The following is a 21,465-nucleotide window of genomic DNA, read 5'->3' on the forward strand; positions in this document are numbered from 1 at the left end:
CAGTGGTTGATGGGGTTTTGTTCTTAAGAAGTAGGTGACCATTAAATTTTCTAGCTTTATGCAAGTAGAAAAGTACTCCAGTTAATTAGATTATGTTATCTACTAGATATAATGTTCATCTGCAATGAACAATATTAATATTTAAATTTGACCATGTCAATTGCCCCCTATAATTTAATATTTTTGTTGATTGATGGCTTAGAATTGGTTTCCCATCTTTAAAGTTTGAGCAGATGGCTGAGCTTTTTTGGTAACTTCAAAGAGTTTAAAGTATTCAGCTCTTGAAATTTTGTTTACACAGTTGTGCATTGAAGCCATGGAATCCTATTATGAATGGTTATCTGAGGTTTCAATTCCACAAATGGATTCTGCTCAGCAATGGCTATTGATATAGTAATTCAACAGAATCTTATGTATGCTGAGCTCCAAGTCTCATTGATGGATTTAGCGCAGCAGGGACTGTTAACACAGCTGTTGAAAGAGCTGTTTTAATTTATCCTGACAGTTTTACATCCATTTAGCAGAATTATGTTTTTACGTTTCTAATAAAATAATATGATCATTTATTTTGACAGTTTCATGAACATCTCAGAAATTTTGCAAGGTTATTATAGGGCTCAGGATTTCTGTATATAATAGATACTGGGTAAGTAAGCATGGGGTTAGTGAGGGGGCATGGTAAGTTCAGGGCTAAAGAGATGCAATAGTAGACATGGGATGAAGGCTGTGTGGTCGGTAAGTGAACTTGGAGGAAAGGGATATGGGGAGCAGGCATAGAGGAACCAGGTGGTATAGGTGTGATTGAGTAGACTAAGAGTTGAAGGAGATGAGGGGCAATAAGGCATAGAGAGTTGATGTGATGGCGGCACGGGGACAAGGATGAAATATAGGGGCATGGGGTCCATTTCCCACACCTTGAAAGAATGTTAGGATGTGAGACTCCCTTTTAAGTGATTGATTCTTATTGATGTTAACTTGAAAAACTCTGTAACCATTTCTCTTCACCCATTTATCTTGGTGAGTGAGGATTTTTTAAAAATGTACCTGTAAAAATACCTGTATTCGCATTTTGTTTTGTGTCCTTTCAGGATGGAATGTAATATGATAGTTCAATGGCCCCAATATAAAAAGTGTAGAAGCTGCCGACATGTAGTGGGTATGATCTAGTGAGGGATCATGATGAAAAATATCAAAACAAAACAGATGTTACTGTTTTTCAATCAGTTCTTTTGTGAAATTTGATTGATTTTGTTGACAGAAATTCCAAGTGGTACATCTACTTTCTGCTTGTAACTTTCAAAGTGAGTAATTAGCTCCTCCACTTACTTATTTAAGGTTGAATTTATTCCATACTAGATGCAATGCGGAAGATTTTCTCTTCCTCTGTTGGGATAGCGAACATCATGAACTCTTATGTTTAGCTAGCAAAAGTAGCACATAAAATGGAAGCTGCTGTCATCATTAACAATATGGTAATGTATTTCTGGATGCACAACAGATCTTGTACATAAAGTTTTGGTTGATAATCATGTAGCGAGGGAATTGTTTTGCCTGTTAATGCATTGATTAAATTTTAATCAAAATTAAACAGGTGTAACCACTTGTATAATTGCTTACCAAAAAGGAAGCAAATTTCTTGGGCCCCAAGAAAATACAAAACTGACAAGACATGGCCTGCATAAGGAATATAACTCTTGTTAGAGCACTTGGGCACATGAGGAAGTGACAGGGACTATTTTCTTACATTTATTGATTTTTTTTATATCTCCCATCCAACACTGTGATGCAAAAGACAGTGTGGTTTAACACCTCCCAACTATCTTGCACTCTAAGGGACCTATTAGATTCAAGACACTCCACATTTCTGAAGGAATCCACTGTCAGAAATATGGAGTGCTTTCTTAACAGAGTAAAGTAGAAACTGAGTTTCAATCAGCCTGTTACTGCCACTCTTTGGGAAAACTAGTTCAATGTTTCTACCCACTTAAAGATCCATCCATTGAAGTGGGCTAGAAGCATTTGCATTACAATTCATACAACTACTATAATATTAAGGTCCCATCTGCTTAAGTGACTTTGTTCTTTTGTACTGTTGTATCTAATGGAATTCAGGGCTGTTTAGTTGAAATGGTTGGATGGCTGGTTTGTGATGTAAAGTGATGGTAACAATGCGGATTCAATACTTGCACAGGCTGAGGTTACCGTGAAAGTCCTGCCGTCTCAGTGTTGGCTCTCACCTGAGACATGGTGATCCTCAATTCAATCTCACCACCTGTCATCTCTCTGTAATGAGAGAGTAGGGTATAGTGATTTTACTTTTGTCATATGTGATTACTTGTCACAAATAAAAATCAGATATTTTTGTCTCAATCTATTCGCATCATGCATCAGTTTTGTATTTAAATAATATGCCAATTACAAATAAATGCAGAACACAGGATCTGACTAATAATAAGAGAACTGCAGTCTAATTTCAGCTGCACTGTTTGCTGCTCTGTTTGCATGTCTTGTTCTGAGTGGTATGACTGGAAATTAGAGAAAGAAAGGATAACATTGAATTGAGCTTGGCCCAAATACAAATTATTTCTGATATACCTTTTGTGTATTATATCTAGTTTATATCTGTGAACACAGATGCAATATCTTCTTGCACATTATTTTATTAGCTTTTTAAATTCTCAAGTGTACAATGATCATATTGATGTTACATTGCTTTACAGATTGGTTCATAAGAAAGTTGTATGATGCTTATAAGACACTTAACGCTTTTAGATTGTGATATATCTAGTGTACAAGTGCATTGTTGTTAAAGAGAGAGTTATAACTATTGTTTATTTTGTTTTAAAAAGATCTGAATGATTTTAAGTAGATTTTAGATGTAATGGAGATAACAAAATTGTTCAAAACAACTGTGGAACACACAAGGTCTCAAATTCAGTATTAATTTGGACGTTGCTTCCTTCAATATATACTCATAGCGTCATAGGGCTTTCACAGCACTGAATAAAGCCATTATGTGTGCACTGATCATCAAGCATTGACCTATTCTAATCTCATTTCTAGCATTTGGCCTGTAGCCTTGTATGCTATGCTGTTTCAAGTGCTAATCTGAATACTTCTTAAATATAAACAAAATTTCTGGAAAAGCTCAGCAGGTCTGGCAGCATCTGCGAAGGAGAAAACAGAGTTAACGTTTCAGGCCCGGTGACCCTTCCTCACAACTCAGTTTGTTTTTGTTCCTGATTTACAGCATCCACAGTTCTTTTGGTTTTTACTTCTTAAATATCTTGAGGATTCCTCCTCTACCACTCCTTTAGGCAGTGAGTTCCAAATACTCACCACCCTCTGGGTGCAAAACCTTTCCAAATTTCCTCTAATCCCCCCCACCCTGCCCTTCCCACATTGACGCCTCTACTAAGGGAATAAGTTATTCCCTATCTACCCTGTCCATGCCCCTTAGAACATTGTACCCCTCAATCAGATCCTCCCTTAGCCTTCTCTGCTCTAAGGAAAATGACTCCAGCCTATCATACTGAATTTTTCCAGTCCAGGCAACATACTGGTGAATTTCCAGTGCGCCCTATATTACAATTACATTCTTCCGACTGTGTGGTGACCAGAAATGCACACAATACTCCAGCTGTAGTCTAAATAATGATGTATACAATTTTATCAATTCCATCTTGCTTGTGTATTCAATGCCTTGACTAATAAAGGCAAGAATCCCACGTACCTTCTTACCACTTTATCTACCTGTCCTGCTGCTTTCAAGGATCTATGGAAATACACACCAATGTCCTGCTGATTCTCTGTACTTCCTAGGATCCTGCCATTCAGTGTGTATTCCCTTGCCTTGTTGGTTCTCCCAAACACATCACCTCATACTTTTCAGGGTTAAGTTTCATTTGCCACTATTCAGCCCATCTGACAAGCCTGTCTGTATCATTCTGTCATCTAATGCTTTCCCCCTGGCTATTTGCCACACATCAATTTTTGTGTCATCTGTGAACTTGCTGATCATACCGTCTACATGTAATCTGTTTATTTAGGTCACATAGTTTAGCTCTCAATTTACTTGGTTAATTGCTGATGAGGAACAGCTGGATATATTGAGCTCTGATTTCACTAAAACCTCTGCATCTCTTTCAACTTCATCCTTAGCAATTTCTGCACTCTGTATGGAGTATTTATCTTTCATCCCAGGCAATATTCCACTTTTGTGTGTATCAAATTCAACCTGGATTTTTCCATAAATGTTGGAGAAATTGATGTATAAATTTTACAGTATTCTGGCCAGGAGTACAATTTTAGATTACATCCAGTTCTGATAATTGCACATAAGGCTTATTTTAAAGTCCTATAGTCGGCTCAGAAAAGAACCTGAAAGGCAACCTCTGGTATCTAAACTGTGAGGTAAGAGGATGACACCTCTTTACAGTATTGAAGAAGTATCACACTATCGGAGGTATTGTCTTTCCTATATTTCAGGACTTCAAAAGTCACTTGATTGACTAAAGAATTCTGAGACCTCTGGTGGTAATGAGGAGCTTTATATAAATGAAAGTCTTTCTTTCTACCTTTTGATTGAGGCATTAAGTCACATTCCTGTTTGTCTTCTTGGGTGAGTATAAAAAACCCCATAGCATTATTTTACAAAAACTAGTTGGCTTGTTGTTCCATTGGACCAAAATGTGGTGTTTAGTTTTACATTGAATGAGACCTATTAGCACTGTCGATTAGGTGGGTGTCAGGAAGATCATGCTGTTGTGGCAGAAGCAGCAACGGTAGTAGTAGTGCTGTGCAGTCTGATGTTGTTATTATAGATATTCCTTCACCTTCTTACTCTTCCTCCATGGAATCACTCACTCACTCATGCACTTCAGGTCATTATCACATTGCAATTTATCTGGTTTATGCACATTAGCTGCTTTGTTTTCTACTTGGTATAAAAGATGATACCTTTCATCCACTTCATTGGCTGAAAGGTGCTTTAGAACTTTGTAAGGTTATGAATATCTTCCTGTTTTGTAGTTCCTGGTACCCTGGTACCTGTTTTCCAGCACATGGGGGATGTAGAATTTCTTGGTACATCTCTACTGCATCCCAACTTTAGTGTGCCTGTCCATTGGTGCAGAATACAATCTACATTGAGGTCGGCTTACATCTAACTTATGGAAATGAGGGAAATAGATTTCTCAGGGTACCTTATTCAATTTGCTTCGTTAGAATGCTGGACACAGGGATCACTGGTCAGGTTCAAGACATCCAGCACATTAAGATAGGCAGGGGGCACAGAATCTTCTTTAGCAGCCTGAACATGTGATAGAGCATGATTTACTGCAGGTCTGTCAGGAGATGGCATTCATTTTTACCTTCACACCAGCAGTTTGGAAATGACCATTAACTTCCCTCTGAGGTTTTTGGCTGGGAGTTGTTTCTTCAATTTCCATGGGACCCCAGAAAATGATTTTCAGATCTTTTCTCCACCATTTACCTGAACCTTGAGGACGGAAATTCAGCTACTGTTTTACCATTCATGTGGTCACTTACCTTTTAAGTAACACATTCCTTTAATTGTGCTGCAATGCCCTTTAAGATGTATTGATTTCCACTGCTCCAGTTCACTTCGACTCTACACTTATTGCACTTCCTGACCAATAGGATCATTAGAAGGTAGTCTTGCTCTTCATTATCTGGTTAGTGACCCACGGCGCTCCATTCTCCACATTTCAGAACTGGGAATATAAAATTATGCCTAACATGTTTCTCATCACCAATTGAATCGCCATTTAAATGCATTCTACCTAAAGCCGTGGAAACACAATGGAATTTAACACATGGATTACGGTATAATTTCGGTATTACCGTATCTTGCATAGCTGATATATTATATGATTTTGTTATTCCCATATCACTTTATTACTGTCCCCTTCAAATTTTGTATTTTGCTTAGTTTCTTTCATTGTTACGCATAAGTATTGTAATTTAAAGTAAAACAGCGAGCTGTCGCAACAAGGTTACATAACAACAAGAACGGATTAGACAAAGTTGTTCCTTGTAGGGTGTTCTTAAAATATCATTCCCAGTCAATACAGGGCGTAAAAGTAATTCTTCAGGATTCAGTATTTCAGGATTTGTTTAAGACTCACTCTGTAGAATGGTAAACTGTTAAAACTTTGGGTAATTGCCATCAAATTCCGAGTGTTGGAAGCAGTGACAGACTGCTTGTTTACAGAATGTAATTTTCTCTCCTGCTTAGAATTGCAGGAATGGCAGCTGCCAAGAGCAATCTGACTTGTACATTTGATTTGGTCTTCTCAAATTTGCAATACTTGCATGTAAAATACAAAGAAAAAATAAATTAAATCATTTAATCTTGTAGAGAAATAGATGATTCCAATACTTAGGGATTCAGTTGGGGACTGACCTATGCCTGGTTTTTGTGCGGTGAAAATGCCCTGAAGACATGAATTCAAAAGTCCCACCCTCAACCCAGTGGAATCAGAGAACTCCTGCAGTGTGGAACGACGCTACTCAGCGCATCAAGTCTGCACTGTCCCTCCAAAGAGTATCCCACTCAGACCCAGTCGATCCCTACAATACTGCATTCACCTAGCCTGCACATCCCTGGACACTACAGGACAATTTACCATGGCCAATCCACTTAAGCTGCACATCTTTGGACTGTGGGAGGAAACTGGAGCATTGGTAAAAACGCATTCATACACAGGAAGAATGTGTAAACTCCACATAGACAGCCACCTAGCCTGGAATCGAACCCGGGTCCCTGGCGCTGTGAGGTAGCAGTGCTGACTACTGTGCCACCTTTTTCCCCCAAATGGACAGAATCTGCTACACATGTAAAAGTACACTTCGCTTCTGTTGGATCTGATATTTGCTTGTAGAATGTCCAGAACTCAATTTATATATTTTGGACCTGACAGGAGACGGTCTAAATTTAGAAAGTTTCTTTAGAGAGGCAGAGTACCTTTTTGGATGTGGTCCTTGGGAACCTTTGGAGAAGGTCAGTTGTTAATTGGAAGAAATAAAGTGTTGTTTAGGAGAGGTCAAGTGCACTTTGCAAAAACTTTCTGCAGTGTTCAAACCTGAAGGCCATCATTATATAATTGGTAAAAACCGAAAGAACTGCAAATGCTGTAAATCAGGAACAAAAACAAAGTAGCTGGAAAAGCTCAGCAGCTCTGGCAGCATCTGCAAAGAAAAAAATCAGAGTTAACGTTTTGGGTCCGGTGACCCTTCCTGCCAACTGCTGGGGATTGACCTATGTCTGATTTTTGTGCGGTGAAAATGCCCTGAAGACATGAATTCAAAAGTCAAAATTCAACATCATTGGCTCTGTATGACTGCCTTCGCAACTTGTCTTTGTCATTGTGGATTTGTGTCACTGCATTTGACTCCAAATACTTTAAAGTTGTTTTGAAATGGGACTATAAGGAATTAAGTTTTATGAAGGATTAAGTATTCAAAGGAAGTTGTATTTAATGATTATTTTAATCAACAAAAATGTCTCCTTCTGAAATAGTGTATTAATCAATTGATAGGTAAGAACTTTATTTGATTTCACCATAGGTACTGAGGTCTACTTATGATGGAAAATACCCCAGTTGACATAAAGATGGGTGTGTGGCTTTAGGTTGACAACAGTTGGCACTAATTTGTCACGGGGCTATAAAATACCATGGGGTGGATAGAGGAGCATGGATTGGCAACATTCAGTTAAGCAGCTCAACACCATCCAAAACAAAACATCCCACTTGATTGGCACCCACTAAATCACGTCCAACATTCAGTCCCTTCACCATTTATGCACATTACAGCACTGTGTGCTGTGTACAAAATGCATTCTAGAACCTCACTAAAGCTTTTTCAACAGCACCTTCTAAATCCTTGTCCTTCACCTAGAAGGACAGGGAGACAGTTGCTTGGGAATGCAACATCTGTAAGTTATCCTCCAAGCTATGCACCACTCTGACTTGGAACTAGATTGCCCAGTCCTTCACTGTCACTGGATTAAAGTTCTGGGTCTCCCTTCCTAATAGCACTATGGGTGCACCTACACACCAAGGATGGCAGGGATTCAAGGAGGCAACGATCTTCTCCAGGAGGGTATGAGGGACTATAGGGTGGGTAGGGAACAAAGGATAGTATGGATTGTAAGAAAGGTGAGATGGGAGTCAAGTAGTGGCATGGGTTGTCATGGATGGGGCATGGGTGTGCATACAGGGTAAAGGGGTAAGGACTAAAAGACTGCTTTTCATTTTAGACATTTTTCTCATAGCTTCAACAAAATACTGAAGCACCAAGGAGGGACTTTCACCCAAATAACTTTCAAAACTGGCAACCCCTGTGCCTGCTTCTGTTCTCCTTATGGATCTGAAGCAATGGTTTCCACTTTCATTTATCCCTGGAGCCAAAATCCAAAGTTCTGCGGCATTTTTTCCTGGATTAGGATTGTATAACCTGACTCTGTGTCATTGGATCACAAGTGTAAGTTCAGGCCTAACTGACTTGTATCCACTGTCTGTCCCCTTCCCACCCCATTGGGAATAAGAATTAAGTCTAATTTTTCACTGGCTAAAGAGTGAACACAACTAAGATTCACGTTAATGATACTAAGGCTCATTAGCACCATACAATCAAACAAGATATCATTATATCTTTGTAGTTAATTTTCCTTTATTAATTATGGAAAATAATAGATTTGAAAGTTCTTATAAAATAATTGAACTTTCTACTCTAAATAGCACAGTCTCAGACACAGCTCTACCTCAATTTATTGCCATAATGCTAGAGAATGTAGATATTCACCAAAGAGTACTTGCTGGTTTCTTGAACCCATGAACTGCTTTTGGCCTGTTAGCTTTAAATCTGTAAATCTAGGGGGGATAACATGAACATTAATGGAGAATGGCTAGTGTATGTTCGTAATTCCTGTTTTTACAGTGTTATTCTGCACAGGTATTGTCAGTGGTTTTAGGTCTTTTCCTTTTTAAGGGTTCGAGGCACCAAGGCTGGCCCTACATACAGCCTGCATCTGTACCCAATACCCCGTGTTGCTAACCCTGCATCTCTCCGTCCAATAGCACTGAGGCTAATTTCAAAGTTCTATTTTTATCTTTCTGAAATCTGCGAAGTGAGCATGAACTGGGGATTGAAAATGAAATTCTCACCCACACAGTATGGATTAGATATGGACTGTTCTGATGATCTATCAGGTTAGCATGGAGCAGTTTTGGAAGATCCAATTCAAGAGCGAACTATACGGTAAATGGAAAAGCCCTGGGGAAAATTGATGCACAGAGAGATCTGGGTGTTCAGGTCCATTGTACCCTGAAGGTGGCAACGCAGGTCGATAGAGTGGTCAAGAAGGCATATGGCATGCTTCCATTCATCGGACGGGGTATTGAGTACAAGAGTTGGCAGGTCATGTTACAGTTGTATAGGACTTTGGTTCGACCTCATTTGGAATACTGCGTACAGTTCTGGTCGCCACATTACCAAAAGGATGTGGATGCTTTGGAGAGGGTGCAGAGGAGGTTCACCAGGATGTTGCCTGGTATGGATGGCTCTAGCTATGAAGAGAGGTTGAGTAGATTAGGATTATTTACATTAGAAAGACAGAGGTTGAGGGGGGACCTGATTGAGTTCTACAAAATCATGAGAGGTATAGACGGGGTGGATAGCAAGAAGCTTTTTCCCAGAGTGGGGACTCAATTACTAGGGGTCACAATTTCAAGGTGAGAGCGGAAATGTTTAAGGGAGATACGCGTTGAAAGTTCTTTACGCAGAGGGTGGTGGGTGCCTGGAACGCATTGCCAGCAGAGGTGGTAGAGGCGGGCACGATAGCGTCATTTAAGATGCATCTAGACAGATACATGAATGGGCAGGGAGCAGAGGGATACAGATCCTTGGAAAATAGGCGACAGGTTTAGATAGAGGATCTGGATCGGCGCAGGCTTGGAGGGCTGAAAGACCTGTTCCTGTGCTGTAATTTTCTTTGTTCTTTGTTCTTTGTTCAGTTCCTTCCCTTGTGCAATCACAAAGGCAAAGCATTATTTGGGAAGATTTAAAAGAAACTGAACACTATTTGCAAAACCACACAAAGGCTGCAATGATGATCAAAGTGGAAATGTGAGATTTCATGTGATGGGAATCAGTAGCCATTGTTCACTTGGGAACCAAAGATATAGTGAAGAATAAGGTTCAGGTGTTAAGGAAAAGATGACTGGCCAGGATTTTCACTGTGGCATTTTCATGGCCTGGATCTATCAGATAGTCAGATTAAGCAACCAGTGTGTGTATCAGCACATGACGTGGGAGGAAGGATCTCAAAGCTTTGCTCTAGTCATGTGCTCCTTCAGAAATCTCAAGCTTTTTTTGTTGTACTACTAACTACGCCTTTGTGTACAGAATATTATTTGTTTGCATTTGAAAATAGCTTCTCTTTAGATTATGATTAATTGATTTTATTGATTGATTGATTTTATTGTCACGTGTATCAAAATACAGTGAAAAACTTAATTTTTGATTGATTGATTTTAGTGTCACGTGTACTGAAATACAATGAAAAGCTTTGTTTATGAGTGGTACAGGCAGATCACAGCAAGCAACGGATGTACAGATCAAAAAGACTTAGAGGAATACAGGTTACATTGTAGGTTACATTATTTGAGGCTAGAGTCCATTCAACAGTCTAATATCGGCCGGAAATAAGCTGTTCCTGAACCTGCTTGTGCGTGTGTTCAGACTCTTGTATCTTCTGCCTGAAGGAAGAGGTCGTAGGAGGTAATTACCAGGGTGTGATGGGTCTTTGATGATGATAGCTGACTTTCTGTGGCAGCGACCCATGTTAGTAGAGTCCATGGACGGAAGGTTGCCTTCCACGATATACTGGGCTGTGCACACCATCTTCTGTAGTTTCTTATGGTCCTGGGAGAGCAGTTGCTATACCAGGCCATTATTCACCCAGACAGTATGCTTTCATTGGTGCATCTGCAGAAGATGGTAAGGGTCCCTATGGACATGCCAAATTTCCTGAGTTGCCTGAGGAAGAAGAGGTGTTGTTGTGCCTTCTTGACTGTCGCATCTACATGGCAAGTCCAGGACAGGTTGTCAGTTATTGTGTCATTGCACTTTTTAAAAAATTCTTTGTCTTCCTGCATTGAAGATTTAGGTACAGTGCTATTTGTGAGCTATCTGTATTTTCTCATAGGTTATGTCAGAGGCACAAATTTGGAGTGTGTATTACATGTTTGAGTTCCTTTAGATGTGGTGTCTCCCACTTCCAGATTTTGTACCTCATGATTAGGTTTTTATTTTCATTGAAGTCATTTATTATGTTTTAATGATATTATAACCTTGTATTTGAACCTACTTGCCTTTCAGAAGATTTAATGATAAATATTGTCATAGGGCTAATGTAAACCAGTAAGCTGGTTCAGCATGTTCATATTATATGACAGAAAATAACATAATACTCAGTGCTTTTCTATAACACAAACTCAGCTGTTGCAACATGCTAAGCTTCAATTTTACAAATCCCTATTCACTGGGTCGAATTACAAAACAGGCTATATCACTCTTTGACAGTTTTCAGTCCAAATTTATGAAAACTAGCTTTTTCCAGCTGGTTCAGGAAGTGAAAAAATTGACCTCTGACCTTCAACAACTATATTTTAAGAATTGGCTGGATAAGATTAAGAAACTGACTTCCTTAGCAGCCACCTCTCACTGAAATGATTAAAGCCATTTCAATATTGCATAGTTGAATATAACTAGAATTCATAGAACCCTGGTAATTACCTCCTACGACCTCTTCCTTCAGGCAGAAGATACAAAATCTGAGCACATGCACAAACAGGTTCAGGAACTGCTTCTTTCTGGCTGAAATTGGACTATTGAATGGACTGTAGCCTCAAAAATGTAACCTACAATGTAACCTGTATGCCTCCAAGTCTTTTTGATCTGTACATCCTTTGCTTGCTGTGATCTGCCTGTACCACTCATAAACAAAGCTTTTCACTGTATTTCAGTACACGTGACACTAAAATCAATCAAACCCCATGGTGCCACACATTGCTATTGTATGTAAAACTCACAACCTTGTAATCTAGGTCCTAGCTACCCCGAAAGGCTGAATGAAGTTTCACCAATAGTTTGCATGTTACGTAGATTTAACATCATGCCACCTTACCCTTATCCTGTCAGGGAAATTATCCCTAGGATCATTGATTTCATACAATGTAGAAGCAGGCCATTCAGCCCATCAAGTTCACACTGACCCTCTGACAAGCATCCCACCCAGATCCACCCCAACCTATCCCTGTAACTCTGCATTTCCCTTGGCTTGTCCACCTAACCTGCACATCCTTGGACACTATGGCAAAGTAGCATGACTAATACACCTAAGCTGCACATTTTTGGATTGTGGGAGGAAACTGGAGCACCTGGAGGATATCCATGCAGACACAGGGAGAATGTACAAATTCCTCACAGACAATTACCCAAGACTGGAATCAAACCCAGGTCTCTTTGGTGCTGTGAGGCAGTAGTGCTAACCACTGAGCCACTGGCCGACTACAGATGTTGTGTATTTTATACTTCACCTTCTTTGGAAATAAGATCAATTTTTAGTTTATTGGGTTTGCTTATAAGACATTTGAAGTGGTCAACTGGAATTCATTGTATTGTTTAAGTTAAGATTATAAAGTTAAAACAGATACTAATGCTTTAACTCAATTCTTAATTTTCTCCTCAGTACGTGATCGAGTCAGGTCAAAAATGGAACGTGACATACTGGCTGAAGTCAATCATCCTTTCATAGTAAAATTGCACTATGGTAAGTTTTTGTGCTTTCCTTTCAAATTTGTTAGTGTAATTGATTCCATCGTTCCCATCATCAACATGAAAATCAGCAAGAAAGGGCTTTAAAATGTCTAACTTGGTTAAGCTAAAGGTGTTTTTAAATCCCTTTGAATATTTAGATCTAGACACAAAACACATTGTAACATGTCAATTTATGCCATAATTTGGAAATTTAAATCCAGTTATTCCCAGATTTCACCTGTTTTAGGAAAATAAAACCAACTTTTCTATACATTTATCTTAATTTAAATTCCTTGTAGTACCATGACTAATCTCTGCTCGTCAAAATGTCCTTTTAAATGAATAGGTTATAAAAAAGTATATGTTACGTGACTGAGGTCTAGCTTAAACTATATTCACCTTTCTTTCAACTGCAGGTATGCACTGAGGTGACGCTTTAATCAATTTAACCACCTTATGTCCTAAACTGCACTTTTCATCAGCTGACTGCATTATTGTTATATTTAGCTAATTCCTGTTGTTGGAATCTTATACCAATTAATTTTCACCATTAATAGTGAATTATATCATCTACTTATCACATTAGCTAAAAGATCTAGATGAAAATTTTGAACTGAGCTCAGTCCTTTATATGACAGGAGCAGACATTGGGAACTGGGAACAAATTTGCACTCAGCTTGATTTCTTATCTATTAACTTAGCACATAGTGGATCATTTGATGATGAATTGAATATAGTAATTGACTCACCAGAAATCCTGATGCTGCTCTCTCTGCATTACTCCCTAACTCAGCACATTTTCAGAGAAGGCATAATGCCAGGTAGACCCTGCAGAGAAAGAGAACTAAATAAGAAACTCAAGCCACTTTAATTTCCAGGCTTCATTAGGATTTGGCAAGCTTGTCTCCTGCAAAAACTGGCACAAGTATCAGTTCCAGTGGACTGGAGCTCAGCTCTGCTGAGGATGAAAGAAAATAGTCCTGGTATTGAATTAGTACTCAGGTGGAGTTTGAAAGAGATATTTGTAGAGGAAGGATGTTTCAGCATTTTATATCATGTTTTATTCATTCATGGATGTTGTCATAAATAGAAAACTACTTGTAATTGTATTTTATCATCATCAGAAGCATACATGCTTATATTCTCTTTTGATTTTTTTTTACAATCAATGAATGTTGAGCTTTTTGAAATACTCGCTGATTAATACTATGGTCTTTTCATGGAGTCACTGATGTGCAGAAAGATTTTCCTTTTTATCCACCCTTCATTGAAATGTAGAAACATGAGCAGGTTATTCAGCCCTTTGAGCCTGCTCTGCCATTCAGTAAGATCGTGGCTGATCCTCTATCACAATGCCCTACTCCCACTTTCTCCCAATACTCCTTGATATATTTAAAATCTACAAAGTGTATCTCTCTATTGAATGCATTTAGTGACATGGCCTCCATAGCCTTTTGTGGTTGAGAATTCCACAGGTTCACTATCCTTTGAGTGAAGAAATATTTCAGCATCTCAGTACAAAATGGTCTATTCTGTATCCTGAGACTATGAGCCTGTTTCTAGACTCCCCAGTCAGGGAATCCTCCCACCATCTATTCTGTCCAACCTGCTAAGAGTTTTATGTGTTTCAATCAGATTCCCACTTGCTCTTTTAAACACTAGTCAATGCAGGCACAGTTGAATCAATCTCTCCTCATAGGTTAGCCCTGCCAACCTCGGCATCAACCTAGTAAACCTCCATTGCAGTCTCTTTATGGTAAGTTTCTTGGGTAGTGTTATAAAGCCGAGGTTGACCCCCCCCTCTGAGAACCAAAATTGAAGCACCCAAAGAGAAGCACCTCACCCTATAATCTGTTAAAAGAAGCATGAAAAGGGGTGTAACCTGTCTTTCAGCAACTTCCAGTAGTTAAATCAAATAAATTTGGGTGTCATGGTGGCTCAGTGGTTAGAACTACTGCCTCACAGCACCAGGAACGCAACTTCGATTCCACCCTGGAGTGACTGTCTGTGTGAAGTTTGCACATTCTCCCCCGTGTCTGCGTGGATTTCCTCTGGGTGCCCTGGTTTCCTCCCACAGTCCAAAGATGTGCAAGGTAGGTGGATTGGCCATGCTAAGTTGCCCATAGTGTTCAGGGATGTGTAGATTAGGTGAGTTATAGGGGAATAGGTCTGGGTGAGATCCATTGAGGGTCGGTGTGGGCTTGCTGGGCCGAAGTGCCTATATGCACACAGTAGAGATTCTATGAAGTCCCTGATACTCATTTTATAATCAACAGGTAATAACTTATTTATCAATCTCTGACAGTGAACAAATTGACTAAACTACTAACAAACCAAACAAATCTCTACTAACTCCTAACTATTCCCAAATAACGCAAGATTCTAATGGTATGCTATTCCAATAAATACAAGTCCCACTTGTATAACAATACAATAGAATTTAGTCTCTCAAAATTACAGCCAGGTTATATCTTCCAGAATGTTCTGTGTCTTCTCCGTCAATTCTTCTGTCAGGAGTCTTAGCTAGGAGTGCCATGGTACTACTATGAATAGATAGTCCTTTCTCTGAGAGCTGAGAGTTGTTATCTCTAGCAGATGGCAGCTAGCTCTGCTGAGTTTCTAATTCCCCTGTTCTTATATACCCATGATGATACATCAATTTCTGTTTGGTCCTAGGTTGTCAAAACCATCAGATTCACATTTGATAGGTTTTTGGTATCTAAGTGCCTGGTTCAAATTGTTTGGCTAAATTCAAGAACCTGTTGTATTGGTAAAAATGCTGCTTGGCCTGCTAACGGTATAGCCTTTTGATACAAATGTTTCAATTTGGGTGCTCTCTGTACTCGCAAGCTTTCAAGCTCACAAACTTTTCCAAGCATAGACAAAGTACAATTTTTAAAGGGACCGTGCAATGCATTCCCCCCTAGCAGTTTTGCAAACACCAATATTTTACAGACACCAAATTCTAGCATCCTGCCTCCCAATCCACAAATACTGTACCCAACTTTGCAACCGTAGGGAGACCAAAACTGCATGCGGTTCCCAAGGTGTGGTTGCACCAAGGCCTGATATAACTGCACTAAGGCATTCCTGTTTCTGAATTGGAATCCTTTTGTAATTAAGGCCAATATACTTTTATTTTGCTTTCCTAATTGCTTGCTGCACTTGCCTGCTGACTTTAAAGAATAGTGTGCAAGGACACCCGAATCCCTTTGTATATCCACACTTCCCAATGTATCGCCATTTAAATAATATTCTTCCTTACAGGTTTTCACACAAAAGTGTATAAGTTCACTTTTAGTTACATTATACTGCATCTGCCATGTATTTGCCCACTCACCCTACTTGTCTAAATCACTTTGAAACTTCCTTGCCTCCTCCTCACAACTCACAATCCTCCCCAGTTTTGTGTCATCAGCAAACTTGGAAATGTTTAATTGTGTTCCCTCTTCTAGGTAATTTATATATATTGTAAATAGCAAATAGTAAATATATATTGTAAAAATTGTAAAAAGCACTGATCCTTGCTGTAGCCCAATAGCTACTGCCTGCACTCAGAAAAATACCCATGTATTCCCACATTTTGTTTTCTGTCAACCAGTTCTTGATCCAAGCCAGTACATTACTGTCTATCTCATGTGCTTTAACTTTGCCCATTAACCGCTTGTGAGAGACCGTATCAAAGGCCTTCTGAAAATCCAAATACATCATGTCAATTGGTTCTCCCCTATCTATTCTACAAGTTATGTTTTTTAAAAAATTCACTCATGGGACATGGGCATTGCAAGCTGTCCCTAACTGACATAGAGAAGTGGTGGTGAGCTGCTTTCTTAGATCGCTGCAGTCCATGTTGTGTAGGTAGATGGGCAATGCCATTAGGAATGAATTCCAGAACTTTGACCTGAAGGAATAGTGATATATTTCAGGATGGTGAGTAGCTTGTAGAGGAACTTGCAGGTTGTGCTGGTCCCATGTATTCGCTGCTTTTGTCCTTTTAGATGGTCATGTGCTGACTAAGGATCTTCAATAATTTGGTTTTGGTGTTTGGTGAATTCTCAAAAACTCCAATAGATTTGTTAGGGATAGTTTACCTTTCATAAACCCATGTCTTCTTTAATAGACTCCAACAATTTCTCCACTTTGCCTCTTTTTCTTGAAATTTCATATGTTTCCTCTTCAGATCTAATACTATCCCTAATCCACTTTGTAAACCATGGTTGAAACACATTTCGCTTTTAGTTTTGCACCAAATAGGAGTGAATAATTGTTATTTACGCATATGTTCTTTAAATATTAACCATTGTCTATCCAACATCAACCCCTTTAATAAGTTTCTCCAATTCTTTCCTAGCCAATGTGCAATTCATGCCCTCATAATTCTCTTTATTTAGATTTATCTGTTGCATAGAGTCATAGAGTCATACAGCACAGAAACAGACTTTTCAGTCCAATTCGTTCCCACCGACCAGACATTCCAATCTGACCTAGACCCATTTGCCAGCATTTAGCCCATATCTCTCTAAACCTTTCCTATTCATACGCCCACCCAGATACCTTTTAAGTGTTGTAAATGTATCAGCCGCCACTACTTCCTCCAGCAGCTCATTCCATACACACATCACCCTCTGTGTGAAAATATTACCCCTCAAGTCCTTTGAAATCTTTCCCCTCTCATCTGAAACCTATACCTTCCAGTTTTGGATTCCCCTACCCTAGGAAAAAGACCTTGCCTGCTCACTGTATCCATGCCCCTCATGATTTTATAAACCTCTATAAGGTCACCCCTCAGCATCTGATGCTCCAAGGAAAAATGTCCCAGCCTATTCAGCCTCTCCCTACAACTTAAATTCTCCAGTCCTGGCAACATTCTTGTAAATCTTTTCTGCACCCTCTCAAGTTTAACAACATCCTTCCAGAAAAAGGCGATCAGACTATGCACGATATTCTAAAACTGTCCTCACCAATGTTCGGTGCAGCTGGAACATGACGTCCCAAGTCCTATACTCAATATTCTGATCAATGAAGGCAAGTGTGCTAAATGCTGCCTTCACCACCCTGTCTGCCTGCAACTTCACTTTCAGGGAACTATGAACCTGCATCCCTAAGTCTCTTTGTTCAACAATACTCCCCTGGCCGCTACCATTAATTGTATAAGTACTGCCCTGTTGCCTTATCAAAATGCAACACCTCACAGTTTTCTAAATTAAACTCCATCTGCTACTCCTCAGCCCATTGACCCATTTGATCAAGCTCCCCTTGTACTTTGACTACACTCAACTACACCACCTATTTTGGTGTCATCTGCAAAGTTACTGACCATGCCTCCTATATTCACTTCCAAATCATTTATATAAATGACGAAAGGCAGTGGACCCAGCACTGATTCTTGTGGCATCTGGGCAGGACCAGGGCAAATGTCCCAGGAACCTGAATCTCTCCCTCCCACACCATTTCTCCAGCCATATAATTCATCTGTTATTCATCTGGAATGCTTTCTCATTCTTTGCTACATGAAATAAACCATTTCTATATCTTTGGTTATATTCTCTCCACATTAGGCCACTTTCCCATACTTTTTCCTGCTTTCTTAATTTCTTCCTAAATTTAATGCTTTTTCTAGTAGTTATTTCAATGCTTTAAAAGTTTATAAATAAAATTATAAAATCAGGTTGATTCCCTTTTGTCTCACCTGCAGCATTCCAGACTGAAGGAAAATTGTATCTGATTTTGGATTTCCTAAGAGGCGGTGATCTTTTTACAAGACTATCCAAAGAGGTAAGTTAGCAAAAATTTTAATGCCCACTATTACAAGAGAAAATCCTCAGCAGTGTCAAGACTCAATTGCATCTCAGGTCCAGCATACTGAATGTCCATTAGTGTTTTAGCAGAGTTTCCAAATTCTATCAAATATCCAGTTTTGTTTAGAGATACATGGTTACTTACTTTTGTGAAAGTTGCAACATATGACTGTTGTTTAGAAAGTTTGAAACCTGATAGTTTTCTCTAATGTCTTAGACAGCAAAGAATTGTTGCATTTGAGCATGTTAATACAATCTTACCACATCCTTTGCTTGAAAGTAATACGTGTAATACATTTGTTGAGTGTCACATTGTCATGTGGGAAGTCAGAAAGCGGGGCTTCAGATCAACAACAAATATTAGAGGTAATTGAAATGGAGAGGCATCTGAAGCCACTCGAATTTGACTTTCAGTAATTAATTTTGTTGATTTTTCCCACTAATCTACAGTGAGTTGTGTTGATTGAGAGAGCCAGATTAGCAAAGACATTCAAGAGCTCCCTATCCGCCTTCCAACAATGTGGTGAAAGTTTTTATATTCACCTGAATCAACAAAATAATTAAATGGATTCCTGGCTTTACTTCTTATCTGAAAATTCCATTTTATACTGAGAATTGTAAAAGAAATTAAGATCCAGTTATTTGACATAAACTAGCTAGAAAATATTAAACTCAATAAAATGCAATATAGCTTTAATCTCAAACTATGTCATTCAGAGATTGGGTACCACACTGGGTTAATATGCTGCTCTTTTCTTCTTGAAACCTCGAGGCCAGAACTAGTATGGTTTGGGGAAAAATCTTTAATTCTCCCAGAAATGCATGATTTTTCTGCATCTGAGAGAAAGATAATAAAGCTGTTTTCCAAAAAAAGTCATTAATTCCCAAGAGCCAATAGAAAGTGCAATTCCCCATTTAAGTGATAAACTGCTCATACAATGCTTACTGAAGAATTCAAAATATTGTAAAAATCAACCAAAGGTCAAATTAGAGTGGCTTCAAGATGCCTCTTTCCTTTTTGCGCCTTTACTTCCTGTATAGGCTCTAATTTGCCTCTGCTTGGTGTTTGGCGCACCATGCAGAGGTGACAGCCCGCTGGTATAGTCACTGCGCTCACAATCCAAACACCCAGGTAATGCTGTGGGGGACCACACAGGTGGTAGAATTTGAAATCAAAAAAATCCAGAATTAAAAGTCTAATGATGACCATAAAACCATTGCATACTATTGGAAAAATAATGTCTGCGTGTGTGTGCAAATACAAAAGTATGCTCGCAAGAGCACATGAGAATGTAAATACACAAGAGGCAGAGTTATGTGTGCACTAGAGCCAAAGTGTGCTTCCATAAGAGGTAGAGTGTGTGCAGCTGAGAATGTGCGTGCATCAGTGCAAGAATATGTGGGCCCATGATTGCAAGAATGCATATAAGAATGTGAATGCACATGTGAAAATGCATGAGAGAATGTGTGTGTGTGAGGGAGTGTGTGCATACACAAATGTGTCTGTGAGGGAATGTTTGCACACACATACGCCTGAGTGTGCATGTGCACAAGTTTGAGCATATGTCGACTCACGAGAGTGAAAGTGTCTGTGCACAAGTGCCAGAGTGCGCAAGGGAGTGTGTCTGTTTTTGTCAATGAGTAAAAACATATGTCTGAGAGTGCGAGAATGCATGTGCAAATGAGCAATTGAGAGTGTGTGTGCAGAAAGGCAATAAGGGAGTCACAAAGTTATGTGCACAGAGTGAGTGCAACAGAGAAAGAAAACCAAAAACACACACAGCTTCCCCTCCTGTTCTCCAAAATCTACCTCAGATCAGACTGGGAGAGTTGCTAACTCAGGTTGAAAGGTAACCTGCTTCCAACCCCACCAAGGCCAGTGGATGTTGCCTATATGGATTTTAAGAATGTGTCTAATAAAGTAGCACATCAAATTCTAATTAACACACCTGGGGGACTATAAGTGCCCATTTGATTAAAAAAAAATTGGCTTTGGGGCAGAAAACAGGGAATCATAAATGGGCAGCACGGTGGCCCAGTGGTTAGCACTGTTGCTGCATAGCACCTGGGTTTGATTCCAGCCTTGAGTGACCGACTGTGTGGAGTTTGCACATTCTCCCTGTCTCTGCGTGGATTTCGTCTGGGTGCTCCGGTTTTCTTCCACAGTCCAGAGATGTTCAGGTTGGGTGGATTGGCCCTGCTAATTTGTTCCATAGTGTCCAAGATGTGCAGGCTATATTGATTAGTCATGGTAAAATTCTGTATTACAGGGATAGGGTGGGATGCTCTTCGGAGCATCGGTGTAGAGTCGATGGGCCAAATGGCATCTATTTGCACTGTAGGGATTCTATGAAATGGCTATTTTTCAGACTGGACTACAATAAACTGTTATTCCCCCAGAACAATGATTTCAACAGGAAATTGGAGTTGTCTTGATGCAAATAAATATGCAGAACTATGGGATTGAGCAGGAAAGTGGGACTTTCTGGATTACTCCATTGGATGATTGAATTCCACTGTGCTCTGTTACCCTATAAAGGTGACTCAATCACCATCAAGCAATTTTTTTGGTTGAATGGTTTTCTATTATTCCTTTGAATGATATAAAAATGGGTAGAAAATTGGTTTTGGAGATGCAAACGATTAAAGATACTTTTAAAAATTGTGAAAATACAAATAAAACTAAGTGAGAAAGAACTGTGACTTGAAACAAAATTGTTTATCTGAAGTAAAACAAAGAACTGTGAATGCTGGAAGTCTGAAACAAAAACAGAAATTGCTGTAGAAGGTCAGCAGGATTGGCAGCGTCTCTGGAGAGAAA

General features: G+C 39.3%; 1 protein-coding gene across 1 annotated transcript in view; it reads left to right on the top strand.

The window, feature by feature from the left end:
- rps6ka2 (ribosomal protein S6 kinase, polypeptide 2) overlaps positions 1-21,465 on the top strand; it is a 215,478-nt gene that overhangs the window by 70,293 nt on the left and 123,720 nt on the right. Inside the window, exons 4-5 of the mRNA XM_048600975.1 lie at positions 12,779-12,859; positions 18,542-18,621. Of these exons, the coding sequence (XP_048456932.1) occupies positions 12,779-12,859; positions 18,542-18,621 (161 nt within the window). The remainder of the gene's footprint in view (positions 1-12,778; positions 12,860-18,541; positions 18,622-21,465) is intronic.

This window comes from Rhincodon typus, chromosome 9, assembly GCF_021869965.1.
Source record: "Rhincodon typus isolate 14 chromosome 9, sRhiTyp1.1, whole genome shotgun sequence".
In the NCBI taxonomy this organism is placed as follows: Eukaryota; Metazoa; Chordata; class Chondrichthyes; order Orectolobiformes; family Rhincodontidae; genus Rhincodon; species Rhincodon typus.